Source organism: Rhagoletis pomonella, unplaced genomic scaffold (assembly GCF_013731165.1).
Source record: "Rhagoletis pomonella isolate Grant_MI unplaced genomic scaffold, Rhpom_1.0 Rhpom_scaffold_00001, whole genome shotgun sequence".
In the NCBI taxonomy this organism is placed as follows: Eukaryota; Metazoa; Arthropoda; class Insecta; order Diptera; family Tephritidae; genus Rhagoletis; species Rhagoletis pomonella.
The window spans coordinates 9,338,985-9,358,968 of NW_023458555.1; the positions used below are offsets into that span (position 1 = coordinate 9,338,985).

At 34.6% G+C, this 19,984-nt stretch overlaps 2 protein-coding genes across 2 annotated transcripts; one reads left to right on the plus strand and one right to left on the minus strand.

Annotated features, from left to right (window-relative positions):
* Nucleotides 1-614: 614 nt before the first annotated feature.
* LOC118738244 (cyclin-dependent kinases regulatory subunit-like) lies at nucleotides 615-1,471 on the minus strand. Its single transcript, XM_036469173.1, has 2 exons — nucleotides 1,283-1,471; nucleotides 615-1,179 (listed from the first exon to the last, which is right to left on the minus strand). The coding sequence occupies exons 1-2, from the start codon at nucleotides 1,339-1,341 to the stop codon at nucleotides 882-884; spliced, it is 357 nt and encodes a 118-aa protein (XP_036325066.1). The 5' UTR covers nucleotides 1,342-1,471; the 3' UTR covers nucleotides 615-881.
* An 8,167-nt stretch (nucleotides 1,472-9,638) lies between these two features.
* Nucleotides 9,639-17,221, plus strand: LOC118738268. Its single transcript, XM_036469197.1, has 2 exons — nucleotides 9,639-10,462; nucleotides 16,312-17,221. Exons 1-2 carry the CDS (start codon nucleotides 10,240-10,242, stop codon nucleotides 16,503-16,505), a joined length of 417 nt encoding a protein of 138 aa, XP_036325090.1. The 5' UTR covers nucleotides 9,639-10,239; the 3' UTR covers nucleotides 16,506-17,221.
* Nucleotides 17,222-19,984: the final 2,763 nt, after the last annotated feature.

A 19,984-nucleotide genomic window follows, 5' to 3' on the forward strand; every position in this document is an offset into this window, starting at 1 on the left:
ATGTATATCAAACCCAAATATGCAAAAATTATGTTTGTACTTACATAGTGCAAAAGCGGGATCGAAGGGGTCCAACGAATATTATAAAAACTAATTATTTTAACTACTCGTCCAAGTTGGAAGTAATTTGAACTTGCAAAAGCTATTTAAAATTTGCTTTCGTATGCGAACAGATGTGTATTGGTCCGTGTGCAAACAGGACCAATACCAAACATTGATCACCTAACAGGATGTACTAATCTTACATAAGAAGCGTATAGTATCCAACACCTGAAGGTTAAACTACCTTTGACAGCGGAACATTTTTCCGCAGATGTATCATTTTTCTTACCCATTTTGAAACGAGCAAGAGTACCCACAAAACTACGATTACAAAAAGATGGCTACTGCATTGCCAAACGTGCAGTTTATATAATAAACTGATTTTATTCTGTACGTTATGATATAAAAAAGACAATCATTTAATTACATCGCAGTAAAAATCTTAAGATTACATGCAAACTTTTTCAAATTTGCGCTTCTTCCATATTATATATGTATGTTTTATGTAGTATATATATTAGTATATTTCTCTTTGTGTTCAACAATGTCAATAGTTTATCCACATATTCACGTGTGTTAATTTTAAAATTAAATATGTATTTATGTATTTACATATATTTCTTTGATTCGTATCGCTGAGTAATTCATGCATTTTAAAAGGACAATAACATTTCCGTCCGCTGGCCCAAAGTAGGTAAGCAGTGAATGAAATATTTCTTCTTTACACCTTTGTGTAAAAATCAACAAAAGTATCAACTAAAAATCTTACAGGTATTTATGTGTGAATTTTAAATCGGTGTCATTGTGTTATGCCTGCAACTCCATCAGACACAAACTACTTATCCATGCACTGATACATTATTGTTGGCATTCAACTGCTTTGCCTGTGCTGACGGCTGTTCCGTATTGGCATTATTGACCGTCACATTGACATTGGAGTTACTATTAACATTTGATCCTATTTCCGGCAAATCCGTTCGTGGTCGCCGAAAGAGTATAACATGAGGTTCTGGCGCATGTATCATATAGTGCACCCAACCAGGACTCTGTTGTACACCCAAATTGCGCCACTCAGTTTCACTCATCAAATGTGATTTTGGTACAAGCTTTGTCAGATCTGGAGGTAGTATGACGTGTCTATAAAACAAGTAATTGTTATTTCGGACTACATACAATAAGGAACAATGCAATTAATTATAAACTGGCCTTGCAACGCAACAGGCTGTCCTATTGTGCCTACCTGTATTCATAAATGGCATCGAAGTATTTTTCAGAGTATTGTATTTGATCTGCCGGCATTTTGATTGTAATACTGTACTGTTTGCTACTCAGCTGTAACGAAATGTGGCGATTTTGCAAGGATTATTCTTCTTTTTGCAACAAGCGTCGTTTGTTTTCACGTCGAATGTTTAGAAATTGCAAAATGTCAATGCTTCTTCTAGCACGAAAACCATTCACTGCAATTGATGACAGCTATGATGCCGCAGCAAACCAGCCCAGTTGCTTGCGTTTTTTACACGCATGGAAATAGCGCATGAACCAAAAATACAAGATCACGCGGGCAGGAGAGTAGCGCGTTAAGCTCGGAACACTTTGACGACAGCAGCGACAAGCAGCATCTGTTAAATTTTAAATACACACGTTCTTATAGCTGAAATACAATGCCGGCGAACGGCGAACTCACCACAGCGAAATTCGCGCTGTCAAAATTAGAACACCCGCAAGCATATGAAATTGAACACAGCCAAAGCGAAATGCGAAGTTCGCTTGGCGGCGTTTCATGGCGATAGATTTATTTCTATCGCTCTGCTGGGCGATGACAGCTGTGCGTGCCAAAGGTGGCCGTATTTGTTTTGTGCTTTCAAAGTTTAAAAAGAAAACAACCTAAACACGATTTTTTTTTTGTTGTTTGAAAAATATAGTTGTGGATTCGTTAAATCTGGCTTGAAACAAATTATTTATAATAATCTTTCTTTGTTTTACATTTATATTTGTTACCATTTCCTCATTTCTAAATATGGTTTAGTTTTTTCTAAATATGGTCACCCAAATTATAAAGGCGACCAAATGGGATCAGCTGTTTTCGCTACCGCTCTAATTCTGTTTAAGTAGGCGAAATAGTTGGGCGAACGGTGAACGACAGCATCGCCCAATTCGGCGAAGTTTGCCGTTCGCCGGTATTGTATTTCAAGCATTACGGACACAATTATTTTGACGACAGCACGACATCTTGGCTGCAGGACTGCAATTGTCGACGTCGCCAAATTAAATTTATTTCTAATTTTGCCGGCGACAATGAGTAGATGTAGTGCTGCAAAATTAAATTGTCGCAAAATTAATCACATATACTTGATTGTTCATGTTTTTCTTATTTACTTAAATAAAAATACACAATTTGTGAAATAAATATACCAAAATGTCAAACTTTAAAATCAGCTGTTTGCTATGTCCCTGAGGTCTTCAAAATGTTTAAGAAGCTGGCTTCAAGGCGACATTTGTCGACAAAATGATGTCGCTGTCGTTACGTCGTGAAGTTGCAGTCGTCAAAGTGTTCCGAGCTTTAGAATCGCATTTAGGAAAAAAGTTTAACGATTTTGACAATAGCCGTTTGTTTACATTTGTTCGTTGTTTACAATTTGGTGGTGGCTTTTTACAGCAATTTTCTTCATTTTCGCCTGTGACAACATGTGTACACATAAGGTAAAGAATAATTTAACACAACGGCATGATTTATAGAAGAATTTGCATAATGAAAATGATTATTCATGCGTTCAACAATTTCGCGGTTTTCTCCGTTCTCTTCGTTATTTACTTCTTACAACAAAGATGGCGTCGAGATTTCGGCAGCTAGAAAATAACTTTTTTCTTTCTTTCCTTCCCGCGTGATGTTGTGTCTTTCGTTCATGGAAATAGCAGTCGCTAGACGCAGCCATGGTGAAAGCAAGGAACCAAAGAATGTCACTTTGAAAATAAATGTATTCGCGCATTCTTCCAGCAGAATACTCTCAATAGAAAAATTCTGATGAATTTTTATATGTTCCCTCTGAAGGAGAGAAATGTTTGGAAAAGAACGCCAAAGCAAAACTTGCAAATTTCATGAACAGCTCATCGAATTCTTTTTTTTACATAAAAAATCACAAATAATAAACCATGACAAGAATATGAATTAAATGTTTGCCTAAAGCAATTTGCCAAGCAAACGGAAAAAAATTGTTTTTGCATTCTTTCCAAAAATTTTCCTGCAGAAATTAGCGGCTTCTCATCAAAATGAAATGTCAGTTTGGTCTTTGAATTTCCCCAACTTTTCTGAATTTTTCAGTACGCGAACAACAAAACCTGACAGTTTTTGAAAGTTATCAAAAACTATAAATACGCGAATACACCTAATAAGCCGAGCATCCTAGACCGTAGTGAAAAGAAAGCGCCAGAATTCACCTCACTTTTTGAAGCTGTCCGCAAAAATTGGTGGCAGTATTCAAAAATACAGAAAATGCAACCGAAACTAATTTAAACTGCAAGTCGTGGTAATTTTTACAAAAAAATAAAAATAAGTTTTGAGGTGCTGAAAGTAAATTAATAAAGGAAATGGTAAACATGTGTTTTAAAAGTGAAAATAACCCTGGTATTCAGTAGTTCAGTCTCATTTCAAGTCACTAAATTTGAGGCTAGCAACTAGTGACTAGCGGCTATTTTTGTGAGTTGAGATGATTTGGGTATTCAGTAAGAGAGAGTCACAAAAAGTTCACTAAAAATTTGTGGTGAAAACAAACACAGACAGTCAATTTCAACTGATGGCATTTATGTACGCCTTTGCTCGCGCCCCTTCAAGTATCGCCATGGCCGAGTGGTCAAAGCATTAGACTGCCGCTCGAGAGATCCGTGTTCGAGTCCCCCTCAAGCGTAAGGGTTTTTTATTTACTATGGGGTAGTTTAAGGAGCTTTTCGGCCGGTTTAAAAAAAGCAAACAATGTTTCTTTTTCCTCCTACGCGTTTCGATGCTTTTCACATCTTCCTCAGGGAGTCTGGTGTTTATTGTAAACAATTTTTTTAATTTTTTTTTTATTTAATTTTTTTTTTTAATTTTTTTCATTCTTTGGTTAGTTTAATTTTTCTTTAGATTTTAATGTTGCAAAAATAAAAAACAAAAATTTGTTCAATGAATTTGTATGATATTAAAGCATTTTGGTTTATTTCGTAATGAAATTGTTGGTGAACAAATATTTTTTTCACTTCATGTTCACGTTTTTTTTTTTATAAAATAGAGAGCAATTATATTTTCCTCCATATTTTTCTTTTTTTGACCAGCTCAGAGCCAGCTGGAAAATTAGTAACTTTTATTTTTGAGACTAGAGACGTGAGACACCTGCTCGAATACCAAATAGTCTCAAAAACCATGTTCACCACGAAAAGTCACTATTAGCGACTAGAGACTGCTTACTGAACCCCAGGGAGAGTGATATTGCTGTGAATAAATATGTAACAATTAGTATTTGTGCTTAAAGATTTTCTTGATTTTCATCATTTTCTTTACTTATTTACACATAAAAAACAAGAAAGAAAAAAAAACATCAAAAATATAATTGATAAGATGCTAAACTAGCTCGCTATGAAATTACTAAGTATACTGGACGCTTAATGCTTATTCGATCAGCCGCTTAAACTTTCTTCCACTGAACACACGCAAGCATGGCTGAAGTTCTTCTGCCATAAAACGAATTGTAAAGCGGAAACGGAGACGAAAAAAGGTAGAAGCAACAACCGGCTCTGAATTTAAGTGTACTTCCGATAATTGTATATAGCAGCAAATGCGATTTAATAACGCATTAGAAAGCGAAACAGCTAGACGCCAAAACTACATTAAGTAAATATCTGGTATAGATAAATCAGTTCCGAATGAAATTTTCTTTAGTGGCATTCCAGTCGTTCATGATGCTCTCCATGACGCACTAAGGTGTTTGCGCTGTACCGTTCGCGTCGCCGATGAACAAACTCATTCAACCCCCAACCTATTGCAACTTGTTTAGAAAGTGAAAATTTGAAAAACCCAAATGACATGAGCAAAATAAAGCGAATGAAAATATATAGTCAGAACAAAGCACAACAACGATAAACTGATGGCAAGTAAAATGTACGGACAAGGAAAATGGTGGAAAGTCAAATTGTGTAATTGCAAAGTGCCAGCAATGACAACGTACATATGTATGTATGAATGTATGCATGTACATATGTGCAGAATGACAGCGACACAAGATTATCCAGTCAACTAACAGCTAAATACACACACGACGAGTCGCTCGTCCAAAAACGTAAGGAACAAGTGTTGCAAGCGAAGGAGCGAGTTGTGGGTGGGTGCTGAGAGTCAACCTAGGTGGGAACGGCGTTGGAACAGGAAACAAATGAACTTTAGGAAGTTTTTGTTTTTGTTCGCCCCGTGTACTGGCACTATGTATATTTTCATTTTCATTCAGGGCAAATCGCGTTTAGTTAAATACAAATGTAAGCGCATACCTACAAATGTACTTAGTTATGTATGTATGTATATATGTAGCATATATTCAAGTGTACATTCCTCCGTATACATATGTACGTATGTATGTATGTACAAACATACATATGTATATATGTATGGACATGGATTCATTGGGTTAAGTAAAAAGGCAGCAGGCAGGCAGACTGTCAGGCCAGAATATACAGACAAGCGCGTATAGCGCACGGAGAAAAAATATACGCGCAGCACGCAAAATTAAAAAAAAAAAAAACTAAAGGAAAGAGCAAATAATAGAACAATCTTCAAAGTGAAAACAGAAGGAATTTTAATAGTTTAGTCAAATAAACAAGTGGAGCAACTACTTGGCCCATGGCAGTCGAGTCAATCAGTCAGTCAGTTGGACAAATTTAACCTTTTTTTAAGTGTTTAACCTCACGGTTTTTGCGATAGCTTCTGAAATTTATGGAAAATCGGAGCAGCGCATAAAAATAGATGAAATACGCGCATAGAAAAGAAATCGACTATATGCACGAATGTGTGTAAGTCATCGGCATATTTGGAAAATTATTATAAAACGAAAAGTGGAAGCACAAAAAAGTACATAAAAAATACAGACAAAATTTTGAAATATTCTAAAAATCGGGTAGGAACATTAGTTAATACTTGTACGAACAGCAGAACATCAAATCGACACACACACGAACATATCTACTGACAATCGTATGGAAAGATAAAGAATATTTCAAGTGGATACACTTAAATGGCCAGAATGTGAATGAAAGTGTTTTGTAAAAGTATTCGAGGAGATAACAGCTTTAAATTTCAATAGGAGAAAATTAGTCTTAAATCATTAGAAAAGTGAAAGTAATAAATGAGTGCATATGTGAAAACGTATGTACCTAAGCGCTTGGCTGAAGATGGAGTAGGTGAAGGTACGCGTAACGGCGCAACGCTGGTCTGGCATCTGACTTAAAACAACTAAATATTAGTGAATGGAATATATGGAATGCTGTCAGATGCTGTCTGTGTCATTTGCAAAAAAAAAAAATCATCACGCAATAAGATCCAGTTGAAAAAATAAGACTAATCGAAGTATTTATGAAAAATCGCTATCGTTTTCTCCTCACAACCTATGTCATTCCTACGAATACGCCCGTTTGGTCTGTAATTACAAAATTTGGCTCGTTGCTCTCAAGTAGTGTAGTCAATCCATTAAAATTAGTGTCCATAATTTATTTTTATAAATTTTATGTGAAAGCAAATGCACGCCAAAAATCATAAAACTTAAACAGTGCATCATATTTGACAAGAAAAATTGCAGTAAAAACAAATCCTTCAATTCGACAAATGGTTGAGGTTGAATATTTTGCAAGCAATTTAAGTGCTATCATCTGTCCCAATAGCATTTTGGCATATGCATGTACATACATACATATTTCAGTGCTGTGAGTGATAGAATCACTTGCTCATCAGCGAAACGGACACCTTTACCGCCCTGCGGCTATCTGCCTGCAGCACGGGCAAAATCGAACAAATTCGGCGCTTTTGTCGGCGTCTCTTACTAAATATTCCAGGGGGAATCATCGTGCGCTCATCTTTGAACAAATAAATATGGATGTTTTTTTTTGTATGTACATACATATGTATGTACGTTTTTATATGCAAACAAAAGTGTGATTAATTCATTAGCAATGAGCAACATCTTTTGAGATACATTTCCATTTCATCATCTTTCTCGAGATCTTTGCGCATATTCATTGTCTGCATTTGCTTTGCCTGCATCTTCGAGAGTATGAGCACCTACATACTTCACCTCTTCTTACACCTTGCGGCTTGTGTGCCATTTGGCTTGCCTTAAATTTTCTTTGTGCGTGTTTTCGTTTTAATTTTCGTACGGATTTCCACACATTGTATTGTCCATGTGTACAGAAACAAGTAAAGTAATGGTTAAAATAAGCAAAGTAATCGAGAGAGAGAAATATAAAAATCGAAAACTACCGCGAAATTGTGTGGAAAGGAAAATAAAGCTACGATTTTTGCATTTTAATAACTAAAAGGAGATATCAACGGAACAAAAAAGGAAAGAGAACAAATCAAAACGGAAAATGAAAGTGACGTTCCTTAAAAAATTAGGTCGCGTTGTGTGTTGCACAAAAATATCGCATAGAATTAATAATCTATCACGATAGCTACAAAAGTATAACAAGCAGGAAGAAGAAGAAGAAGAACAAGTTAAACAGGTGCAAAAGTGGTAACACTAAATCCAAACCAAGACAACTGCAGCAACAGGAGTAGAAAAGTATTAAAACCTCCAACAGCAAGCGAGTTTAGAACATTAGGATTAGCTCAATTTTGCATACATTTTTACCCGCCTTCGCTACTACACGCCCAATCCAACTTATTTTCCACTCCATATCAATGCAGCCCGCCGCTAGAAAGCAACAGTAATAGTGCAGAGAACAACACTCACACCAAAGGACAGTTCTCGATTAGGGCTACGAAGAGGCAGGCACCCCGTTGCCAAGTACTGCCAGCTAAACAAAAAGAAAAGCAGAAAAAAATGCTTTCAGGCCGCAATGTTGGTAACAAATGATGCACTAAGGCGATAGGGCTGAGCCAAAACAATTGCTTTGCTTATGTGTGTGCAATTGCTAGCGACGATAAAGGCACACTAGCCCAACCCGCAAACTGCAAGCAGTAAGCCGCCAATACACAGCACAGGGAGGAAAACAGGTGCATGTTTTAAAAGTGACCAACGTTTTTTTTTTTGGGGCGATGAAAAAGCGTTGACCACCACTTATGGCGCAACAAATAACAAGAAAGTGTTGATTCCAGTGCAAAGCAAGTAAATGTATGTACATAAGTATGTATTTATATATGTACATTAGACTGCATCGCCAAAAATAAGTTGCGGCTTTTTCGACAGGATTACTAAACCTAGTATATTTTAAGACTTCTACCAAAATATTTCGGAAAAATATTAAGATTTGCGTAAGCTGGACTGGTTTTAAAATACCTCTAAAAATAGATTTTTTTATGAATAAAAAAATGGCCTCAAGCTCAATAAAATTTGTTGAATATAATTGTTATAAGGCCATAAAATAACAAAAATAAAAATAGTTTCTTAAAGGATTTTTTGGAAAAAATACCCTCAGATGACAAAACAGTTTAAGCTTAAAAAATCTACATAAAAATATTAAAAAATTGTATCAACGGAATCATAATAATGAGGTATTTGATGCCTTTTTTTAACTTTTTTTCAAAGATTTGTGTAAGAAAAACTTGAATAACTGATCCAAAACTTTACCGCTATAGAATTATGAGGTATCAGTGCAAAGGTATTTGCTCACCCTTTTTATTTCTTTCCAAAAAAAAAGCTCATTCAAGTCCCAATTTTTTCTTTATTCAATGCCAACACATCTTGATTCATCATGGAATGACACTCGTTTATCTTACCTTCCTCTCTCATACTTTGAATGAGCTTATTTGCTGAGAAATTAAAAGGGTGAGAAAATACCTTACCAATGATACCTCTTAAAGCCTAAATTGGTAAGGTTTTGGCTGAATTATTCAAGTTTTTCTTAAACCAGGGCAAAAATAGCATCAAAAATCCCATTATTATGATTCCGTAGAATTTTTTTTTTAATATTTTTATGCAATCTTTTTAAGCTTAAACAGTTCAGTCATCTGAGGTAATTTTTTCAAAAAAATATTTAAAAAAAAAATGTTTTTATTAATAAAAAACTCAATTTTTGGAGGTATTTTCAAATTGGTCGAGCTCACGTAAATCTTCATATTTTTGCGACATATTTTGGTGGAAGTCTTAAAATATAATAGATTTTATAATTCCAATGGAAAAACAGTAGGTACCGCTTTTTTTTTTTTGTATGGGAAGTGTTGCAGTCTAATGTACATATGTATACATGACCGCATAAATATGGGAATTTCGTCTTATGCACAAGCGAGTACAGGTGGAAACAAGTAAATTGATATAGTACAGGGCAGATAAAAGAGTGAGCAGTAACACGTTTAAAGCTATGGGTGATAAAAGTTTTGTTGATCATCTATCTACTTCAGCAGCCGCTTTGACCGCTTACATATGTATGTATGTATATGTATACATACGTATGAACATATATGCATACATACATAAATACATAAGTACATACGTTCAAGTTATTGAAGCAAAGGTCTGCCCAATAACCCACGACTCGTTCTAAATTAAAAACTACATAGAGAAAAAATGTGTGTTTAAAATATAATTTATAAACAACAACAACAAGAAAAACTAGTTAAAAAGTAATTCGCCAGAAAACAAAGTCCAGCACAACAACAACAAATACATAAGCAACAAAGTAAAAACTTCAAAACGGCAGGCAAATAACCAACACACATCCCTTCTAATAATCCGCATACACACCACCCACCACTAGCTAACACAGCAAGCAGCCGCCAGCCGCCGCCAGCCGCCAATCGCCAACCGCCAACTAAATTGTCGCCGTCACTGTCACCTCGCCGGCGAGTAGTACAACCACTGGAAATACACAACAAGAAGGGCGGCCATTTACGGTAACTAGGCAAGAAAGTCGACAAAGCTCGACAGCCTATCAACTTTACCAAGCAACCAAACAACCAAACAACCGACCGGCCGACCGAGCCGCCGAGGGCACAACACAATCATTCAGCTCCAAACTCGGTGACGTACTCTTATGAAAATGAATGCCAGTCTCATTTACGAAATCCTCATGTATTTAAATTCATTCTACTTTGGTATGTACGCCACATTTGAGATTGGTGTCGGTGTCCTCAAGGCAATCGGATTGAATTATACTTCGAATGAGCTAACGCACGAGGGGTGCATATTACTCGCATTGTGCATCGTCGAGACAATACGAATTGTATTAGGTCGGAAGAGCAGTCTAAGCGATCGTGGTATGTAAATAAATGTTTTTCACTTGTTTATTACTTGTCCATTCAAAATACATACTTTCAATGCAATACATACATAAATATTTCCTTTATGTTCCATTTTGTATGATGAGTGGGTCTAGGGGGGCGGTGTGACTGCGAACGCATTATTGCGGTTCACATGCCTACACTTTTAGCAAAAACATTGCATCTACCTATTGTACGAACCCTGCAGGAAAAAGTAAATAAAGGATGGGAGTGGTATCCAAGGTCTGAACTATTACTAATTATAATGGAGTAAAAGTATAAAACGACGAAAAACTATACATAACGCAATTCCTTCCGAGCCCCCAGAATGAGCCTCGCTATCAAACTTTTTTTTATATATAATGAATACTTCTTAAGCATGAACAGCTTTATAATGTCGAACTCCGATTTAAAAACAGCTATGTATATTGCGAACTTGGAATATAGATGGTCAGATTCTTGTCCAGCAAAAGCCTATGCATAAAGACGTGTGGACTCAAAGGCCTATACATAGAGGCCCGAGAGATTTATATAAGTATGCTGTAAATTCAAGTACATATGTATTACTAGGCCATAGGTACCAGGTACGACTGACGCTGTAAACCATTTACTCATTTTCACCTTTAATAGTCTCCCCAATTCCTATAACGCTCCATGCGAATTTTCCATTGTTCGAAATAGAGCACGCCGTTTTCTCTTTCACAGCTTCAACACTGTGTTACAGTAATTAGCTAGAATTCTCTTGATAGATACTACGCAATGAGCCGACGCATTGTCTTGGTGGAGAACCGATTACTATTCTTTCCACAACTTGAGTCGTTTTTTTTCTTATTCTTTCACGGTTAAGGTATCTACTCAATCTTAAATGACATCTCACAACATATCTGTGCTCTATTGGTACTCTCACATTTTTTGGGCGAAACAAAAATTTAGGATTCTTAAAGCAATCTATAACACAATGTGTACCGAATGTCCTTTATCCTTGTTCAGTACCAATTTCCTACACGACATACCCGTTTTTACGTATTTACGTTGTACTAAAGTTGTGTATTCATGTTGGCGCCAATAAATTTTAATTGTAATGTTTTTAACTATAGCATTATAATGCTTATAGTAATGTATTAAGTTCATAATATTAAGGCTGACTCACTTGTAGAGCATAACTTAATATATGAATATGTATGCATATGTATATATTTACATAAGTATGTAAGTACTTGTATATGTATGTATGGACCAGCATACTTCTGCAAATCGTAGCGAGTGACGGCAGCAGGGACATTTGTTAAGCGATAAGTATTTGATAGTAACTGTAGCACAGTGGTCCTCAATGGCCTACAATTTACCGTAAGTTTCATTGATAGAAGGTACAATATTTACACAGAAGTATCAACTTCTAAACACTAGTAGATTTGGAATTGTTACTGCACGAACTACCCTCCGAATAAAGAGTTATTTTTAGTTTTTTATTAGATCTACTTCAGGTTCATCTGATCCATCGCTAGAATAATCTTCAGATAGAATCGTCATGCACATTAAAAAAATAAAAATGTTGGCCCTTATCTAACAACAATTTAACAGGTTTTTATTTAAAAAAAGTGGTTCGGTTCGGTTCAACAATTAAAATCCACTAAAGCATTTTTCAAGTTCTGTAATACTTAGTCTAAAAATGCAACCCGTATAGTAAAAATGCAAAATTTTTTTTTGTTTGATGACAACCCCGTGAGTTGTAATTTCGTCCATATAAAGAATGCTATGATTTTTTTTTTATATAGAAGAAAATGCTTAACAATGCTTGTTAAATATAAAATTTATAAAACACGGTTTCTTGCAGTTTGGATTAAAAAGTTTGATGCAATTTTGTTGAAATTTGTAGAATTTTTCTAATTTTCGTACAAAGTTTGAAATTTTGATTTAAATGCTTGTTGTTATATAACGAGCTATACTTTTATAAAAAATTAATTAAGCCCACAAAAAAAATAGTCTAATGCCGCACTAAGTTAAGGCCAAGTTTAAGCTCGAGCCTACCGAAAATGAGGTTTTCAACATTAAGCCAAGATTTTGAGGGTCAATTCGAAATTCAGAGTATGCTGTTTTAATTTACATACTCGACTAGGCTCACCAAACCTTAAAAAGTTTATTAAAATTTTTCTAATTTCACTTTGATCGCGTTGATTTGAAATAATTTTTTTTTTTGTTTTCTTCCATAGAAAATAATTATCCAACATATATACTTTGTATGGAAGAAAATCCGTAAAAAGATGCTAAAAGTCAACTTAAAACTTAAAATTTTTTTCCTAGAAATTCTTATTAAAAAGTTTGCAATTTTGATGAAGTTGTGCAGAATATTCATAGCTTTTGCACAAAGTTTGAAAATTGGATTTATATGTTGAAAAAAATAAGCATTAAATAAAGAAAAGAGAAATAGCCAATACTTGATAAAATGTCGCGTCTCTATTTTTTTTGACCACTCTACATATATACATCTCAATAACAAACCCTTTAATTTTAATATTATGGAAATATACTTTAGCATTAAGAAATGGAACCAATTGAATCGAACCGCGGTTCAGGGATGCTCTTTTACCGGTACAAGCCTTTTCTATTTAAGTGGTTCGAACCACTGAACCGAACCGCACACAGATTTTTGGAATGTTTTGCAGCCCTGCAATTTAACAAGAATTTCTCCACGTTTTTAAATTACAGTTTATAATAATTCTGCTGAATCGGTCCCTACAACCGATTCTCTCTCGTTATATTTTTTTCTTAAAATCAAGGTCGTGGGAAGCATTTTTCTATATACATATTTTCAAACAGTTTTTATTGCTCCGAAACAAAACCAAATAGTTCTGTCGGAAAGCTTTCACAGGAGTGTTTTGTAAATTTATTTACTATATGTTGATTGCGCGCATTCCATTACTTTTCAATAATTTGCATATTTCTTAAAACTAAAATAATGCAAATGCAATTATTACATATGATTTACATATAAATTTCATATGACTGGCGAAAATTGTGTCAATGACAATTTTAAACCCCGACAATGCTAATTTGTCACTTTTTCAATGGAATTTCTCATGGAATTTAGGAGGTGGTGACAATTGTTTTTATAAAACAAAGTACCCACTAAACTGTCGAATAGTCACTGATAACATGGAGAATGCCTGCCGTTACAAAATTATCACTGTCGCTTTATGAAATAGGCCCCTGGTAGGATTTCGTTTCAAGTGTGCTTTTAAAGTATGAATAACAGTTTTCTTTTTGACATTTCTGTGAAACTTGTGGACCGTTGTGGACCATTGTATGTATGTATGTATGTATGTGTGCATGCATGTATGTATGTATAAGGCAACTAAAATGCGAAATGTTTGTTTAAAATAGGCTTGCATATGAGGCACTCCACACTATTTCAATTGGTGAAAAACTACTTTTGACAAAGAGTCAGAGATTTATAAAAGATTTTTAATTTTTTTTTTAAGTAAACTTTTCCATACGTTTGTTAATGAACAATTTAGAAAGTAGCTAAAAAAACATGTTTGCAGCTTTTTAAAAATCTGCAAAAAATATATGTAATAGAGTGAATATCAAAGATTTAACTGACAAATTTTTAAAGGTGTCTCGATATAGGACCTGAGATATCAATTGTTTAGTAAAGCAGTGACTGATAAAAAAATTTTAAAAATAAAAAATTTAAATTCAAATTTCATCAAAATACGTCAAGTGGGCCACTTACAAACCTTTTCTTTCGGATAACCAAGATAGGTCCGTACTTTGGTAGAGGTCCAGGTAATATTTGTTTTCCAATACTTTATTTTGCAATAATCCTCTTACTTTGCGAAAAATTGCGAATTTTAAATTAACATAATTATTTCTTTGATTGGCCATATCCCCTGAACGGGCAGAGATAACTTAATCATTTTAGTTTAAATTAAGCGGAAAACTATTTTTTCTATGTTAAGTGTTCCTCCAAAACACGTTTTTGTCGAAAAATGTAAAAACTCGTGAGATTTGCTCATATATTTATTTACATGAAATAGCAACGATGGAAACCAAGAAAATCTGACCAAAAGTCTAAACCCTTAACACGAGTATAAACTTTTAAATTTTAGATATAATTCATAATTATTTATAATCGATAAATGACGCTAAAGTCTAAATATGAAGTTATGTATTTTAGAGTTCAAGGCAAATGTGGCTCATACGGCTCGTTCATCATACGCCCCGTAGGCTTAAAAAAATACTTATCAGTTGCACACTATAAAATAAATTCTAAATTGTCGATGTGTGTGAAACAAAATGGGCTCCTTAAGCGAAATAATGTAGGTATTTTTTTGTATTAAAAGATTATTTTGAAAGTGGTCTAAAATATTTCACATATTTTGGGCATAAATTATCATTTATCTGTATTTGAATACGGCGGTTATTCTTTCAACTTAATTAACCAACGGTACAAGATTTGGTCATTAGTTCATGGCCATAGAACGTATATAGACATACAGAAGGTATGAAGGGAATTAGACCACTTTCAAAATTATGCGCACATACATACACTGTGACCAATATTTGTACGTAGCTGATCAAATTACAGAGAGACAAATTTTTATTTAAAAAGCCTTTCATTATTCAGTCCTGACTTAAACAATCACATAGTACATATGGAGCCCTAACCGCCAAAATAACGTAAGAGACATTTTTTCGAAATTTTCTTTTTGATGCAGAAATATTCCTAGAGCATCTAGATGCATTTCTGCATCAAAAAGAAAATTTTGAAAAAAATGTCGCTTACGTTATTTTGGCGGTTAGGGCTCGATATGTATGCGGTATATCAGTGCCTTACATCTATTTATTTCGTTTATAAGTTCTAAAATTGCAAAAAATTGTATTTATTTATTCCCAAAGACGTATAGCCCCGAACTCACCTGACTGTAATATCATGGACTTCTACCGAACAGTGATGTAAACTCTCTTAAGGCTCATTCCCCGAAATTTCTGAAAAACTCCCCTCTTTTCAATGGAGTACTTCAAAATGAATATTACTATTTAAGGCACTTCATGCTCATTTTTTATTAAAAATAAACAAAAAAATCATTAATTGTAATATAATAAGGCCGCTCTTTTGAACATTTCATATTCATACTATAAAAAAACTAAACATATTCATAAAAAATAAAGTAGCTTTAAAAAAGGTTTATAAATTGATTAATGTATGAAAGCGTCAATTTATAAAGCTCTTTAAACCTACTTTCTTTTTTATGAATCCGGCCATACAAATTTTAGGGTATTACAATTATACCTAAGGCTATATTTTGAAAAAATAAAAATAAATAAATCTTAAAAATATTGGTCGAAATATTTGTCCGGTTTGGATTAACAAAATTTTTTTTTTTTTTGGAAAATTGATGTCGAATTTTAAAAAGTGAAAAATTTGAAAAACCTAATTTTAGTTTTTACTATGCTTTGGAAGCCCATAACTCGAGAAGTAACCATCATATAAAGAAAAAAAAAAATTCCACACAATTTCATATTTTACATAGCTACAATTACCCAAAATATGGAGAAATTCTAAAGCATCAAGCATGTACGAAAACCAAAACTACAAATGTTTTTCGTAGCATTTTTACGAAATTTTATTTTCAGTGTGTGTAACATAAGTATGTATGCATTTCTGTATGCTCCTGCCCCTGCTGCTCTTAATACACACACACACATATATGTATACTTTGCTAGCACACATGCTACGAGTGTAATTTGCATTAAACACATAAAACTAAACTTTATTTTATAACTTCTTTCGCATATAAATATACTAACTTAATAAAAATTCCCATTTTCTTCTCTTTCCAAAGGTTGGCAAGCAACAGCATCCGTAATATTAACACTGCCCAGCCTTGCTCTCGTCATCTACTTATGTTGTTTTCAAACCTACGTTCTCAAACTCGAAATTATTCTGAGTGCCTTAATGATAGCCCTCCAAGGTGCTGAACTAGTGTATGCCGGTGTCTTCATTTGCACCATGTTCGGTGATGTTTCGTATACCTAGCAGTCGATAATAATTTATGTACAACTGATACACTTCAATTCGAATGAATTTCACGTCTTTATTTTCCCAATGAATCAGCAAAAATGTTGATGCCAAAGGTGCCAATGATCGTAAAAATCACGCAAGCAAATACCCTGGTACGGAAGTCAACAACCCGACGAAAACGCAAGCGAAGAAGACGACGTACTCATATACCAACAAAACCGATGATAATGATAGCGATAAGGAAAGCGGAACTCGAAGCAACCGAAAAATGTGGAGAAAACTCAGTTGGATTCTAGCGAGATGAGACACTGATAAGTACGAGTAATATAGACATACTACTACATACATACATAATACATGCCTACTATTTAAGAGAACAAAAAGCCAGCATTTTAATGTAAAGAAAGGAGGTACAAATGCACCTAGTCGAATGGGGAAAAGGTAAAGAAAAGAGCTAAAGTGTCAAGCGGATCGCAAAAAAAGGGAAGAGAAATAGGGAAACGGAAGGTGAGAAACCGACGAGAGCTCTGTACATACATACATACATATGTACATGTGTATAGTAGCATATCGTGGTGTGTATGTATGTACATATGTATGCAGCACAACAAAGGCAAACCAAAACCATCTCAATGTGCAAAGGTCAAAAATTAGCATACATTGGCAGCTCCAAGTTGACGTATGCAAAATTCAAAAATACAATTAATGTAAGTGCTGCTGACACAAAAGATAGCTGCAACACCAAAAAACTAGAAAATGTGCAATCTATTGTTTCACATACAAATAAACGCTGTCTTCGCAAGCAGAAACATTTGTCGATTTCAACTTTGCAATCAGGTGAGTCGCCCTCTGCGAATTTTTAACTTTCTGCCTTTTGCGAATATTATGTATTTATTTAAACTTTATACCAAACAGACACTTATTGCACTTGACTTGCGCCATTGTTCTATGCACTTTCATCGAAAATTTGCTGTACGGCTCAATTGTTCGAATTTTAAATGTTGTAAAATCGATGCGCCTAATTACCGAACGCGACATATCTCGAAACCAAAAATACACAAACTGAATTCTATGATTTGCATTTGTAGGCTAGATTGGCGCTATCTTATGCAGATTCTAAGGCTTTCTATGCATTGCTAAATTTGCCTCAATCATATTAAAAATAGCCACCACCGCCACAGCTAGCCATCGCCACTGTGAAAAATTAAAAAAAAAAAAACAAAAAAAAAACCATACTCAACAAAATCAAAACAAATGCATACTCGTAGAAAGGTAATGAACGCATCAGTGTGTGTGTGTGTGTGTGTGTGTGTGTGTCTGTTAGTCTAAGGTGTGCAATAATCGTTTTAATTAGGTGCATGGGCAATAGATGCAATCGGCTGCAGCTGTGAATGGCGGAAAATTGTTATAAACTAAAAATTTTATGACTCCATATGCTAAAATGCAGCGTAGATGCATACACGTACATGCATATTAGGGATGTTAATTTTTCGGTTTTAACCGGTCCCGTGGTTTTCGGGATGTCGCTATCACAATCCCGCATTTAGATATTCATTACTTTTCAACAACTCAAATCGAAAAAACTACTTTTATTTTGTTTGAAAACCATAAAATAAATCATAACTAAATGAGTTTAATACCTACTTTTTTTTTAAATGGCGTTTTAATTTTTTCTCACTGATTTCAGGATTTGTTTTAAAGAAGTTTGTAATTTTAAAGTTATGATTTCCAAAAATTATTAAAAAAATTCAATGTAAAAATATGGGTCGAGATCCCAGGAACCCGGGATTAACATTCCTAGTACATATGTAATGTAGTATGTTTATATTTGCTATTTATTTGTATGCATAAAAATGCATGTTTTTAGAAAAAAAAATCATACATAACTATATGTATGGCACAAATGCATCAACAAAAGAATTTAGGCTGAACTTTAGTCAATAATTCTTTTTTTTTTTTGTATTTTCACATCTATGCATGGGTGTGAGTATACATGAGATCTCCACATAGAGGGTATTCAAAGATTTCATACTTAAATTTTTAGCGAAACTGCCTGGTTTAAATTAAATACTTTTTCGTCTTCCATTAAAATAATCTACAACATACCTTTCAGAAACTTTTATTCAAAGTTACGAGTTCTTTGAACAGTGTTACTCTAAAGATATTCCGATTCAAAATACGAGGCTTATGTATATCTCGGCTTGTAGTTATCAATCAGAGAAGCATTCAACCGATAACAGTTTGCAGTCATAAAAGTTGCAAAGATAGGGTGTCCTTGAATTATATAAGAGACCTCTATGTCAGTCTTCCGAGTGTTTTTTTTCACCATAGGAAAACATTGAAATGACAACAAATTTAATGTGTTTTAAAAAATGCCATACGGAAACAGACTTAAGTGAGATCTCTACGCCGAACTTTTTAGGCGTTCTATAAGCTTTATATGACGGCTTTATTGCCGAAAGGCATGACGCACAGTGGGACGTCCCTATATAAGCTGCGGCCAAAAGTTGTAACCGTACTACAAATTCGCTGAACTTTCGTTTGTGTGCTATTCTGCATTTAGGAATGTAGAAATTCAGAGTTTTAACCAGAAAAGCATAAATCTGGATCGGTTTTTATTATCGTCCACCAATTCTAGAAATATTGGCGCAAATAAAAAAATATATATTTTTTGATGAAACTTTTTTTGTAACCTGCTCCTTTACGCCAAAAGTGTCTTTTTTTGGGGCCGAATGACGAATCTGATTAATAAATTTGCGAGTTAACAATTTAAATTAGTCCTGAACTAGTCGTGAACAGGTTTCGAATTGGTTCTAAACTAGATCCGAAATGGTCTTGAAATATCACCCAGAACTAGTCCACAAACCTTCACTTGTACACACCAGACGCGCAATTACACGTTTCTGCTGGGTTACACAAGAAGTAGTCACAAATTTTCTGCTGGGTTAACGCAAATTTCACCCACACCGAGAGCTAAGATGTTTACTGCATCAAAAACCATTGAGGAAAATATTGATCTCAAACTCAAATTTAGTGTATCAGTCAAGTCTTTCAATTCATCCCATCCGGACCGGATTGCAGCAGTGACTATGCTTGACTTTGGGACAAATGCACGTGACTGTAGGGTAAATGAACGTCCTTGATGACGTGCCTTACAAAAACTGTGCCACACAGCCACACACTACTGGTACGTACGTACATATTTGAATACAATATATGATTAAACTAATGCAACGGTATTCATGTAATGTCGTCTGTCTGTCGCTCGAGTGTCGTTCGCGCACTTATTGTGAATTGTTATAAAGCGACATGATTTTCATCGGCCGACCGATCCTTACATACCTATATACATTAGGCCGGGTCGATTTGTGGGGAGGCAAAAAAATCGCCCATTGCTCTGTGAAAATCATATTCTAGGGATCAAAATAAGAAACTTTGCCGAAGGAACCATACCTCTAAAACGAATTCTGATGTCCCCCAATTTGGGTCGAACT

Excerpts from the sequence above, each read along its gene's own strand:
- LOC118738244 (XM_036469173.1), bottom strand. The coding sequence starts at position 1,341 with ATGCCGGCAGATCAAATACAATACTCTGAAAAATACTTCGATGCCATT. Across the intron at positions 1,180-1,282 it reads GATGCCATTTATGAATACAG|ACACGTCATACTACCTCCAG; the intron begins GTAGGCACAATA and ends CTTGTTTTATAG.
- LOC118738268 (XM_036469197.1), top strand. The coding sequence starts at position 10,240 with ATGAAAATGAATGCCAGTCTCATTTACGAAATCCTCATGTATTTAAAT. Across the intron at positions 10,463-16,311 it reads GAGCAGTCTAAGCGATCGTG|GTTGGCAAGCAACAGCATCC; the intron begins GTATGTAAATAA and ends CTCTTTCCAAAG.